General features: G+C 37.4%; 1 protein-coding gene across 1 annotated transcript; it reads right to left on the bottom strand.

Moving 5' to 3' along the window:
• Positions 1–2,428: 2,428 nt before the first annotated feature.
• On the bottom strand, positions 2,429–12,480 carry Cbr-unc-31 (the record flags this gene model as incomplete). The annotated part of the gene is made up of 20 exons (XM_045235793.1): positions 2,429–2,669; positions 2,717–2,850; positions 3,441–3,816; positions 3,866–4,021; positions 4,078–4,219; positions 4,268–4,424; positions 5,423–5,529; positions 5,640–6,138; positions 6,185–6,504; positions 6,906–7,224; positions 7,275–7,505; positions 7,548–7,650; positions 8,243–8,278; positions 9,328–9,482; positions 9,530–9,743; positions 9,788–10,237; positions 10,287–10,438; positions 11,327–11,362; positions 11,896–12,069; positions 12,418–12,480. 20 exons carry the CDS (start codon positions 12,478–12,480, stop codon positions 2,429–2,431), a joined length of 4,065 nt encoding a protein of 1,354 aa, XP_045097543.1.
• Positions 12,481–12,826: the final 346 nt, after the last annotated feature.

Here is a 12,826-nt window from a genome sequence, read left to right as displayed (position 1 = left end):
TCGATATTTTGACCCCAAACGTTGGCAAAATGTTTTCTATAGTTTTCTCCAGTTTTCCCCAAAGTTTCAGCCAGATTGGAACACTCTCCGAGTTTTTGCAGAGTTTTTTTCCTTTTTTGCCGACTCCCTGAATAACCCCATTATAGGAACCGAGATAATTGTCCAATAAATAAAAAAACAGATGGTGTGCCTTCGGCGCAATTCAACCTAGTTTTTACTCGTTCGTCCTTAGTTTTTCACTTTTTTAGTGGGTTACGTAAATCTAATTTCAATTTTCGAGTTTTTAAAACTTTTCACACGTTACGCAATAAATCTTTAAATCAATCAATATTAGGTCACGCCCCCTACCTCTGTCCACGTTGTAAAAATTCCACGTATTGAAAAAAATAATAATCCTTTGAGAAATCCTACTTTTTGAATTAGTTTGATAATTTTCACTAGCACTTTTTGATTGCCCTGAAGCTCCCTGCGTAAGCTGTTTATTGTTTCATTTGCTTTTTTCTTTCGATTAGTCGGATGCGAAAAAAGTTACAAAAGGCCCTCAGGGTCGCCATGTTTGGTGGTTCATGGCTAGGTGAAATCATTTTCACTGAACGTCCCCCTATTGCAAAAGACTCAATCAAAGAAAAAAGAAACAAATGAACAAAAACAATAAATAGCGATCGTATAGCTTTTTAGCAGTGAAAAAGAACTATTGAAAATTAGAAAACTGTCTCCTCGGAGGCAGGGGTTTTGTGTTGGTGTTTTCCCCCAGTGAAAACCCATTTTCCCTTTCATGTACTGAGCCTCTACGTGGCGAAAGGGATCAACAGACGAAAGTCTGGCTAATCAGTACACTTTTGAAACTTGTCATTTTTTATCATTTGTGTTGATATGTTCAGGAATATCAGTATTTGAATTTTTTTCAATAAATCCTTTTTTTACATCTTTTATTTCATTTTTTTTTCTTTTCCAAGCCTGTTTCCAAGAAGGAAGAATCAAAATAGGGCACCTCCGTCTTCGCTGGAGGTCGTGATCCACTGATATTTGGAGTGGACGTATAAACTGTTGCAAAGGGCTGGCAAAAATGAACGACTAGGCCGAAACCTCTAACAGCTCTCAAGTTATGACCCTAAACATGGGTGGACGTAAGAACCTGCAACGCACTGTATATAAAAGGAGTTTGCGAGCTTGAAAAACTTCATCAAACAATAAATAAACTAACCATAAATCTTGATTCTCCTGACTTGAATTCGTGTTTCACCTGAATCTGGCCCGTGTGCTCTAGTCCAGATAAAATTCATTCGATTTCCCCAAAAAAGCTTTATAAAGACATTTAAAAACCACCAAAATTACAATTACATGTACTTGGAGCAATGATTTGAAGAATCACTTCTCTGAAAAGCTGATTATAAGTGAAATTTGCAGATGATTGACATGAAAAGCTAGAAAATCTCAATTTGAAATAATTGAAAATAAGCAATTGGAACCCGGAAGAGATAAGTTGAAACGGAGGGAACAACGGGTGAGAGAAGGTCCTTTGGTGAGAGATTCCGAAAGACAGGGGTAGTAGAATTAGAAAAAAAATACTTTTGATCTTTGAATCACCAGTTAGAAATTAGATGAACTAAAAAAAGAAGCGACAGATTTAAAAGCCTTTGAGAGTAGGTTGATCTTTCCATAATGCACAGAAAACACGTAGAGTTGTGATTCGAAAAGAAACTATTTAGAAAGAGAGAAAATTTGCATGCGAAAGAGAAATAAATAACTATTTGAATAGAGAAAACATCTTGGCTCCTGCTCCCTCCACCATGCTAGACATATTTGAAACGGCGGCAGTTGCATTGCCAAGGGAGGTTGGAAACACAGATCCTTGAGCGGATCCATTGGTGGCTGCTGAAAACGAAATGATAGTGAAATTGGGAGAGGAAATTAGATAAAGATCAATATATATCTCTACAATAGAACTTCACAAGTACATCTACTTTACAACGAGAAGATGATTATAGTAATTTTGTCCCGCTCTTTCGAGGGGACTCCAAAAATTGATTATAATACTCAGAGTTTGCTCCTTTGCACGGAAATCTTTAGTAAAAGGCGAAAGATTTTCACGGTCAAATGCAGAGGAACCAGAGTTAGTTGTCTGCTAGCAGTCAGGGAGGTCATGCAGCCGATGTACCGACATACTCCGGGTTCCGCGCGTCACTATGTTTTCCGTGCGGGTGACTCCGCCCCATTCTCCCTTGTTCGGATGCCAGGTGCGTAATTCAGTGGAAATCGTTTGTGAAAAAACTCCAATAGCCGAGAATTCAGATGACATAACTAGAAACAGGTCATTCATAAAGTTTCTACATAAAGTCAAGCGAAAAAAATTGAGTTCATTCCAAAAAAAGAAAAATAAAAATCACATCACAATAACAACATCAATTTCAAAAAAAACAATTGGTTTTTAGGTTTTTAGCCGTCGTATACCTTCTTGAATGTGCGAGTTCGATTCTTCAAGTTGTAGTCGTCGACTGATGGATTGATATGTTTTACTGTTGAGTCTTTCTTCATCAATTCCTTGCATTGCGAAATCTTGATAGACCTTTTTCACAATATTGGAAAGAGAAATGAACTGGGTTGCACTTAAAGACTGTTGAAGACGTTCAGTCAGCCAATCGTTAATTGCTTTCATTTGATTGTCGTACCTAAACGGGTTACTGTAACTCATATCTGAAATATTCAATGAACGAACCAGTGTTCAAATAGTCCATTGACCCAGATTTCATCAATGATAACTTGTCGTAAAAGTTCTGTACACCCATGGAAAAATGTCACATACGAGTTTCCAATTTGTCCGGATGATTGTTGAGCAGTCAGTGGTTGTCTCTGAAAATCTCACAGAGTTTTCAGTCAAATTCGTTTCAATCATACTTGTGAACAGGGCCCTGGCGTACCTTCGCCGGTCCTTCCATAGTTTCTTTTACAAAAAATGTTTTTGAACCAACTAAATTAGATATTATGATAGAACTCGACGAGTATCACAAAATGATACTGTTTAGAAAGCTGCATCTTGTGTATGAACCAAGTTATAAGCTATACAATCGCTGATCCGGCCTGCCGTTTTTTTTCCGGCTGGTTGGGGCCCATGGTGTCTTCCTTGTGACATATCTTCTCAGGACTTGATTTTTCGGAAAAGTTGTCAACTAACAAACCAAAGCAAATGTCTTGATTCCTATACTCTCAAATTTTCAGACAATTTGAAACATTTTGAATATTTTTTGTAGGGCTAAAAAGCAAGGACTACTACTTTTTGGAGCCTTGTGGCTTTAACTTCGTTCTTATAGTTAGAAAAGATACAGTTTTCTAAGTAGTAACATTTTGCGAATTCTATCATATCAAATTTATTTGGTTCAAAAATATTGATTCTAAAAGAAACTATGATAGGGCCCAATTTACAAGTATGGTTTCAATCCTACCGTTGAACTGCTTGACTGAACCGAAGTGTCACCTGCCATTGTCTTCAATTTGTTGAAAATCGATGCAGGCTTTGGAGCAATATTCAAAATTGCTCCAATCGGATTTCCTTCGTCATATCGTGCAAGACGAGAGAGTACTGATTCGAGAACACCGAGAAGTTTCTCTTGAATACAAGATTCCATGGTTTTGAGCATTGTCTCAAGAGTCTCATCGAGTTTTGATTGATATTTGTACTCTCCAGAATCAACAGTCACTCGAACTGCACGACTTTTCGAACTGAACATCACATTGATTTGAACACAAACTTCCGATGGAAGCATGTAATCAGTTGATTTCTTTGCTTTTTGCATCCAACTGTCGAAGGCAGTGAATGTGCTGCAATGGAAAATTGAAATTAGGAGTTCATAGAGACAAAGGAAATTACCAATCAGAAACTTTCGAGATCAAGTCAGAGGTAAGAGTTTTCATTTTGGTCTGCAAATACTTTCTGAAGTCCTCTTCTGGCCAATTGAGATCAATCACAAAAGTGTGAAGCGCATCCATTTTCCAGTAAATGTCTTCAGATGTTGCACATCCTTCTCTGGAAGTTGAGGAACTTGAAATTTTCAATTCAAGGTAGAACAAAGAATAACTAACTTCCTAGACTCCCACTTCTCCTTTAAAAATCCTTTATCAATTGCCTGAGCAATTGAGTGTTCCATCAAATCAATGTACCGTACAACAAGTGGTTGGAATTGTTGAACCAATTTATTATGGAAGATTCCTCCTTTGAGATTTGCTGAAAAATTCATGATGGAGAGCTGAAATGTTTTGTTTTATTGCTTACGCTCTGATAACAAGAAATCATTGAGCATTTGGAACAGAGGGAAGGAATCCCAGCTATCATGTGGTTGAACTTCCAATGCTGAATCCAAATCTACAGAATAGAGAGACCAAAAAATTTCCGAATGATCCGAAAGAAGATCCGAGAACCATGAGAACGCCTGAAAATATAGATATTTGAAAGAAAAAACAAATATATTCTGAAGCTTAATCAAAAAATATAGGAACCACGCTGAGAACGGCACTGATCTAACATAAATTACAGTAAAATCTCTTATAGAAGGGCCCCATACTGTCAAGTTTAAGCTCAATTAACTCGGCTCCCATAAGAGATATCTAAATTGTGTCAACCGATAAAGTATTGGTGATGTTAAGGTGAACAATTTATCAGTTAAAGGTGGGGAGACAAGAAAAAAAAATATTGTTCTCGAAATTCCGTCTGAATATGCCCCTCGAGGAGTTGAGCTAGCATGGGCGAGGATTGAGAGTGCGGCGCCGCTACCGACTGAGCCACGCGGGCAAAAAGGCAGCCAGCGCCCGATTTCATACATAAAGGCGAGGACGCCGGCTGTACGCAGAGTGGCATTAAGAGTTGAACACCGTGACGGTAGAATGCATACTCTAGCTACAAAAAAACTACGAAAAATCTCCTGTCCCCCCACCTTTAAAAGCTTTTCTATATTTTTCGCAGCAATTGAGAAAAATTGACTCGAAGTTAAAAGTTAGGGGCACTTCTATTTCAGGTTTTACGGTACCACTAATATTGTAAATTTGGAACATATTTTTGAGTTATAAAAAACTAAAATATAGAAGGTTTCTTGGCAAAAAATTGAGGTTTTGAAGAGTTAACAAATAACCTGTTGTAAAAAACTCAAAAACTGAAAATAGGAGCACAGCAGAAAAAAAGTTTTAAAAAGTCTGTAATTTAGGATAAAATGAAACTGAAAGCGAAAAAAAAAGAATTGGGAAAATGAAGGGAAAAGAAAAACACAAAAATGGGTAACAAACGGACAGAAGAAGAGGTCGCAAGATTGAAGAACATACCCCTCGGAGTTGCTAAAATACCTGATTTATTTTTTCGAATTTTCGATTTTGAAAGAGGATAGGAAAGAGATGCGTTCGTACAAGAGGCATTCCAATTTAATTATCAACTACTTACCTCTCCATGATGTTCCTCATTCTCCTTCAGCAGATCTATGCAGAATTCCGTCACACGAATCATATCTTCTATACGTTGAGCTGGAGACACATCATTTCCCATTCGTTCTGTAACTAAATACATTAAAAGACAATCTGCCTTTTCTTGGATCATTCTGACAAGACTGAACAAGTCAAGTCAATCGTTTCCAAATGTTCCAAGATTTTCAAAAACTTACGTTCAATTTTAGCTTCATTGCAGATCCTGGTATAGTTGACGAGGGCAGCATCTTCTAAACATTTCCGAATAACTGCTCTGACTTCTTCTGGTGGAACTGGCGATACGACATCCTTCATCAAAACTCTCTCCAGAAGACCCAACGTCCCTTTCAAAGCACCTTCCGGTCTTCCGAATGGGAAACAGTATCGGAAGTTAGTGATCTGTTTCTCCAAAAGGACTCTCAATCTCTCTTTAATCTCCTGGAACTTCTCCTTCTCTTCTAAAGTCACAGTTCCAACGCCTTCTGGTCCTTGTCTATCTGGCATACATCTATTTCCATGTACATGAGATGCACAGAATGCAAAGGAATAGTGAATGAGAGCAGGATCAATCAATAATCCATCGTCAGCTTTATCCAGAAGGTTCGAGAGAAGAGTGACGTGTCGGAAGCATCCACGAACCATGTAACGAGCAGAGTATTCTTCCAAAACAAACGCTTGACCAGGAGAGAACCATCCCTACAAAATAATATTTTTCGACGCCTGTCTAACTTGTTTAAGATACCAGAGAACAAATTGGTTCGTTGATTCGGAAATCTAAAGTAAGTCTCTGAATATCCGAATAAAGATGATCATGATCAAAGTTTATAGAATCTGCTTGAATCAAAGCATCCATCCCATGTTTGCTTGCTTTATCTTGGAATCCTTGAGCCTTTGGAGCAATCGTTGACTGTTTTGGCGGTACTGGTTTATATGCTTGTCCTGTAGCCCGATAAAGCGCTTGAACCCAAAGATGTCTTTCGTTTTCATCATCCGTGGCAAACTTGAGTTCATCTCCTTCTTTGATGGCAGTGAAGAAGTGCTTCCCACCTTGTGCAGACAGTTCTGAAAACTATGTTCTTGGGACACCTCTCTTGAAATTCAAAACTTCCTAACACCTAATTTTTGCTTTTCTTTTTTTTTCAAATTGTTTAAAATTTTCGCAGTTTTGCAATTTTTTTTTCGAATTTTTGGTATTTTCGAAATTTCCGAAATTCAAGGGGTTTTTGAATTTTTTTTAATTTTTCAAAGTTCTGAATTGTTTCAATTTTTCGTTTTTTTTGCAATTTTTGAGTTTTTTTTTTCAATTTTTCGGAATTTTTGGAATGTTCGAAATTTGAGGGGTTTTTTGAGCTTTTTGGGTTCTTTTTCTATTTTTCAGCTTTTCTGATTTGTTTCAATTTTTCGAATGTTTCGAATTTTCCGATAAATCCTGAATTTGCTTCCCGAATTTGGTTCTGGTTTACCTGGATCTGATTCTGGCATGTAATCGATCGTGAATCCATCCAATTGAATAAATTCCGTCGGATCTGCTTTCTTCTCTCGAAAACTACACACAGCAAATGCGTACTGTGAAACTTGCACCAAACAGAAAAATCTCTTCTTCCATTTCTTCCAAGAGTTTCTCCCGATACACCAACAATGCCCACTGTATTTGAGATTCGGTGGTTTCTCAATTCGAATCGCTATTCTAATCTTGAGGCTAGAATCTTGACTATTCTTCGGAAGTGTCATTGTGTACCATTCGGGATTCCTTGAGCAGTTTGGGGTTGGTGTGATCATAATCTACAATCATAGAGTTATCAATACTGATCCATTGGAATCCCAAAACCCACTTTTCCTAATTCTTTATCATCAAATGATACTAGACTTTTGACTTCTGTATATAGTTTCACTTTGACTGTTGGCAATGGAGTTTTTGTGGTGAAGTCTCCTTGTGTATCCCATTTTGGTTTTGATGCTTCAGCATGATCTGTTGCGAGTTTATGCCCATCTACGTCCATGACACAATATACTATTTTGTTTGGTTGGATGGATTTTAGACCTTGGACTTCCATAACCACAACCTAAAACCGTTTTATCTTTCATGCACCTTTGATGTACAGTACCTCCATGCTCAATGCAAGCGATACATCTGATTTCGTCAGTGTCACATCTCCATCATCACTGTCTCCTTTGTTCAAACTTCCAGAACTTGTTCTTCGTTTCAAGCTGTAAAGAACGAGCGATTGGTGTGCGAACAGTGCCATTTAACCGAAAGAAACAAACACATTTTCATGAAAAAAGCGGGTCAGAACACGATTTTTCACATTGAGGCTTGACTCGAAAACATTTTCCGCGATTCAGATAGGAAGCGAATAGATTTTTTTTTTCGGCTGAAATTGTTTTTTCAGAGGCTTTTCATGCTTTTTTCGCTGTTGTCCAGCATTTTTTAGGCCGAAACACATTCCAATTTGTGCGCATAGAGATATATAAGAGCAGCAATTTTGATATGATGCATTCAGCGGGATAGAAAAGAAATCGAACAGGCGTTGGCGGATTACTGTAGGCGCTCATTGCTTTTTTCCTTCGTGCACAGAAAAAAGTTGGATGTGGTTTAGTGACCAACAAGGAAAATAATTAGTGTGATACGGGTTCAAGACAGGGAAAGCAGCATCATAAAAATAGGGAAGCAGCAAAAAGTGAAGAAAAAAAGAAAAAAGAATCAGAGTAATCAGAGGCAAAAAAGAGGGATTCAGAGGGGTTTCTTGGTGTATTTGTGTGGGAACTGGGAGAGTTCAGACTCTTTTTTTAGAAAACAAACCTGTTGAAGAGCGACAAATCCTCAATACTGCGGGATCTAAAAAAGAGAAAATTAGATGGACGGAAGGGGTTTAGAAAGACACATGGCAGCATTCATACAGGTGTGAATTACTTGGTGGTGGATTTTGGTGGAATCAGTCGGACGAAAACGATTTCAAAGACGAAGGACGAGATAAGTTTGTGTGATGTGTGGTTGACAAGAACTTAGTGAGCGATTATTAGGTTTCATCTGAACAGAGAGTTACTTCTAAATGAAGTAAAATAATCGGAAAGAAGAAGAAGTAGAAGTAGAAGTAGAAGAAGTAGAAAAAAAACAGAAGAGTAGAAGTAGAACATCAATACGGTATTATTCTGGTACAAAAATTGGATGTGTGGAAGAGAAAAGTCGGTGGCCGTGGGCGAAGGCCACACAACGACAACTAACGTAGGCTAAAAACATGTTTATTGATTTTTTCTTGTTTTTTTTGGCTTTTCGTGTTCTCTGTTTTTCCCAGACAAGTGGGGAAATGAACATGGTTGATAGTGAAAAAAAAATTGACTGAAAACGTACGAAAGTCGAGAGAATAAATTCAGAAAATAACTTTTTTTTAAGGTTACGGTAGTTGTCGCTGTAGGACTTTCCGTCACTACCATCGGCGTTTATCTTCCCCAGCTCCGATTTTTTCGTACCAGAATAATAACACCGTGTGTTTCAGAATGAACGAATCCTTCAGAAACACGCATATTGAACAGAAGAAGAGGAGAAGAGAAAGTTAGAAAGGTTAACACAGGCACGTTACGGTAGAAGTTAGTAAGTGCGCTCTATTTGCATGACACGTGAGCGTGCTCAATTTCAATAGAGCTCGTTTGTGTGTGAAGGCTTGCTTATAGATGCTGGCTTGATTGAAAAATAATCAGAATCAAAAATATTTGGATTCAAACGAAACACATACCGTTTGTTTTTGGTTTGAGTTCTGAAAAAATAAACGAGGGACTGAATGACGGATGGACATAAAAAGGGAAAAAAATTAGTTCCAACAGAATCTAGTGCTTGAGTGGATAACAGGAATAAATGGTTTCCATTGCTTTTGATAGTTTCTCACTAACCGACTCTTATCTTTCCGTTTGCCTACAGTTTGTCCTCGTGTCGTCACTGGAACTGTTTCTAGATTTCCGATCAAAGTGTTGATTGACATTCGAACTTCATCCATATACAACGTCTCCATGTCTTTTACAACAAACTTTGGTGTTAATCTTTTCATCTGAATAATTTTCATTAGATCTGGAAAAGACCTTTTTGACAACAAACCTTCATCGGATCTTTCAACGCCTCTTCCCTAGTTGCAAACTCTCTTCGGATAGCTGCTGCTTGTTCATCTGGATTATCCAGTTGAAGAGAATTGAAAATTATTTGATGTTCGAATTTTTTAACCCCTAGAATCTGCTGGAACACATCGTAGAGTTGCTCTTTTCCAAGAACTGCGTCTGCCGACATTGCACTGTTCGGATTTCGTGAACGTCCTCTGAATAAGACATTTCATTTCATCCAGTCACAAATTGAACTAACCTTGCATTTCTATTCTGATCCGTTTCATCTCCTTTGATAATCGCATCGAATTTTGCTAACCACGAGTTTAGTACTGTATCCTTTGATAGACCTTCAATATCCGGTAGACTCCTAACCCTTTTTTCGATAATCAACCGGAAAACTTCTCGAAAATCGTGCTGAGAAAATCCACCGGCATGCACTACTTTTTGCACTCGTTCTGATTTAAGAAACACTTCCGTATAACTCTGAATTGCTTTTGTGAATGCCTCATCAGCCGCAATATTGGTTTCTCCTCTCAAAAACTGTGCAAATCGTTCTCGAATTCTCGCTAGTTCCGGTTTGTTCACTTTCATTTGTCGTCGTGCCATATCACCAGTCTGCTGTCCATTGAATGGATATGCTACGCATCTTGCAATAAACACGTACATCTGAAGATTCTTCTTATGCTCTTCCTCTTCTTTCTCTGCTCTGAAATATATTATTTATATTAATTTTCCTCGTCATTATCTGAACTCACTTTATTCTCTCTTGTTCCTCCTTGCTTAAGGAAGGTCCTCCATCATCACTGGCGACCATAGTGCCTGATCCTTCAGTTTCTTCTATCTCTTCACCATCTAATTCTTGAGAGTTCTGCAGCACCGGCCTTGTAACGTTGGACATTGTTCTAGCCTGAAATCAAAAGGTACATTGATGAGACTAATAAAATAAGAATGTAATGTGATGCATGCTAGAAGTTACAAATTTGAAGTGTTAGTGAAATATTTTAATGTGAAACAATTGTTACAAGTACAAAATTGATTAGTTTTCAAAGTGAATCGTAGAAAAGTTCTATCAATAGATTCAAGGTTTGAAAAAATTCTAATTTTTTAAATAGAAGTATAAAATCAACAAAAATTACTATTCTAAGTACCGTAAGACCTGTAATAAAAGACTGTCAAGTGTGAGCTCAATTATCTCAATTCCCGTTCAAGATATCAAAAAAGTGTCAACTGACAGAAAACTTCTGATATTATGAGAAGCAATTTATCAGTTGACATCTTTTTTCATATCTCTGACAAAAAAACCGAGAAAAATTGGCTAAAGTTTAAAATCAGGGAACCCTTCTATTACAGCTTTTACGGCGTATATCATTCTTACATTTATTAATGAAATGTTCCAAGATTTGATTGCAGACAAAGAAATACAAATGATAAATTGCCATTCCATATTTCGAAACATATGATGTAGGTGCTCAGAAACCATTCAAAACGTGTTAAACGACAGATACTGGTGTCTTCTTTTTTTCCAAAAAAACTTTTTAATAATTCAAACTTCTCCAAAGTGTGAAAGGAGGTCTTGAATTTCAGTTGTAGAATACGAAAAATTAGGAGCAGGCAGGTTTCGAGCACAAATATTATTATTGAAAGACAAAAAAGAAGATAATGATTGGGTTGCATATTGAAAGTTAGAAGAGAGTTAGAATTGGGAGAAGAAAGAGAAGAAGAAGAAGTGGTTAGAAGTGTTATTTGTGAGAGAAGAAGAAGAGACACTCTATATACACACTGTTCGTCGTCTTACCTGTGGCATTGGTGATGGAGAATTCATTTTCATTGGCTAAACTATTCAACTTGTAACGCAACTTCTTTGTACCCGATAATTCGTTTTTTGAGCTTATAGAAGAAAAAGAGATATTCTTTCAAATGTTTTTTTGTCACTCAAGGAGTTTGTTCGGGATCAAACTGAGTATGTTATATAACCAAATATTTTTGAAAACAAAAATTCTAAATAAGTGAAAATGTGATTTCGAAAGCAACATCCGGTTAGAGATAAATATTGGTTTGAACTGGTTGCTAGGCAACATTCAGAGAAGAATTTCATGCTACGCTTCATATTCAATATGTCCTTCTTCTTTTCCAACTCATTTCTCTTTTACCTTCACTCTTTGTATATTTCAGTTTTTATCCTAATACGGTATCCTCGTGCAAGATATCAAAAATCGGTCAACTGATAAAATGTTTATAATTATATCAAAAACGTTTTGCTAGTTGACTACTTTTTGATAGCTTTCACAGGAACCGAGATTAATTAGCTCAAATTGGGGAAGCCGTTCTATTAGAACGGTTACAATACTCCCATTCTTCACTAACCGATCTTGCCGGTGTCTGACTGTGCACAGAATCTTTCCTTCTAGCTTGTGAACTCGAATTGTTCCTTTTCAATGAATTCGTCTGTGATACAGAATCCGACGGCGCCGGTGAACTGCTCCTTGGTGTCATCGCCCCCGAGAGCAACGATCGCTTTTTGACCTGCGCAATCGGCAGCTGAAACTGAAAAAAGATGATATACACAAATGGATTGTTTGTTGTTTGAAAAAAGGGGAAAATCCCATTTTATCTCTCTTCAAATGACGGCGGTGTTTGTGTTTTGGAGCTTGACGGCTTTTTGCAATTTTGGCTATTTTTGGGACCGAATCGAATTCAGATTTTTGATAACAATATGATCGCTAGAATCCCTAGAATCCGTTTTCACTAAAAAAACAGACTTAGCTTCGAAAAACGGCCAAAACCAGGCTAAATTCTGAAATATTACGTTTTTAGGTGCCGGTTTTTTTCATTCGAAAGTAATTAAATAAAAATTTTGCAGGATCCTGGATATGATTGCAAACCTACCTGCGATTCGTGATCATCCTGGAAATCGTCATCTTCTTCTTCACTACTACTTGCTCCTAACATGATCCACCGAGATGACTGGCTGCAGCAAAAAAAAACAAGTAAGAATTTTTTGGAAAACGATAGGCACATGAAAAAACGGATAGTGCTTGTATGCGTAGCAAGAAGAGTCGAAAATTGAATTGGTAACAACGTGGAATGGACGAACTGCGAAGGCAAAATAATGCATAATATAAACTACTCGAATGAAGAAGGCAACAAAAATGAGAGAAAGAGACGAAATGAGAAAAAAAAGAACGGAACGAACAAAATGGGAATCCGGGAGCGAAAGAGAGCAGCAGCCACAGTTGGAAAAAGAATAACAAACGAGGAGCCAAAAAGGAAAAAGCAGAAAATGGAAGAAGGAAAA

This window comes from Caenorhabditis briggsae (genome assembly GCF_000004555.2).
Source record: "Caenorhabditis briggsae complete genome, chrIV, whole genome shotgun sequence".
Lineage (NCBI taxonomy): Eukaryota > Metazoa > Nematoda > Chromadorea > Rhabditida > Rhabditidae > Caenorhabditis > Caenorhabditis briggsae.
The sequence above is the reverse complement of the archived record's forward strand: the minus strand, read 5'-3'. Positions and strand labels throughout refer to the sequence as shown.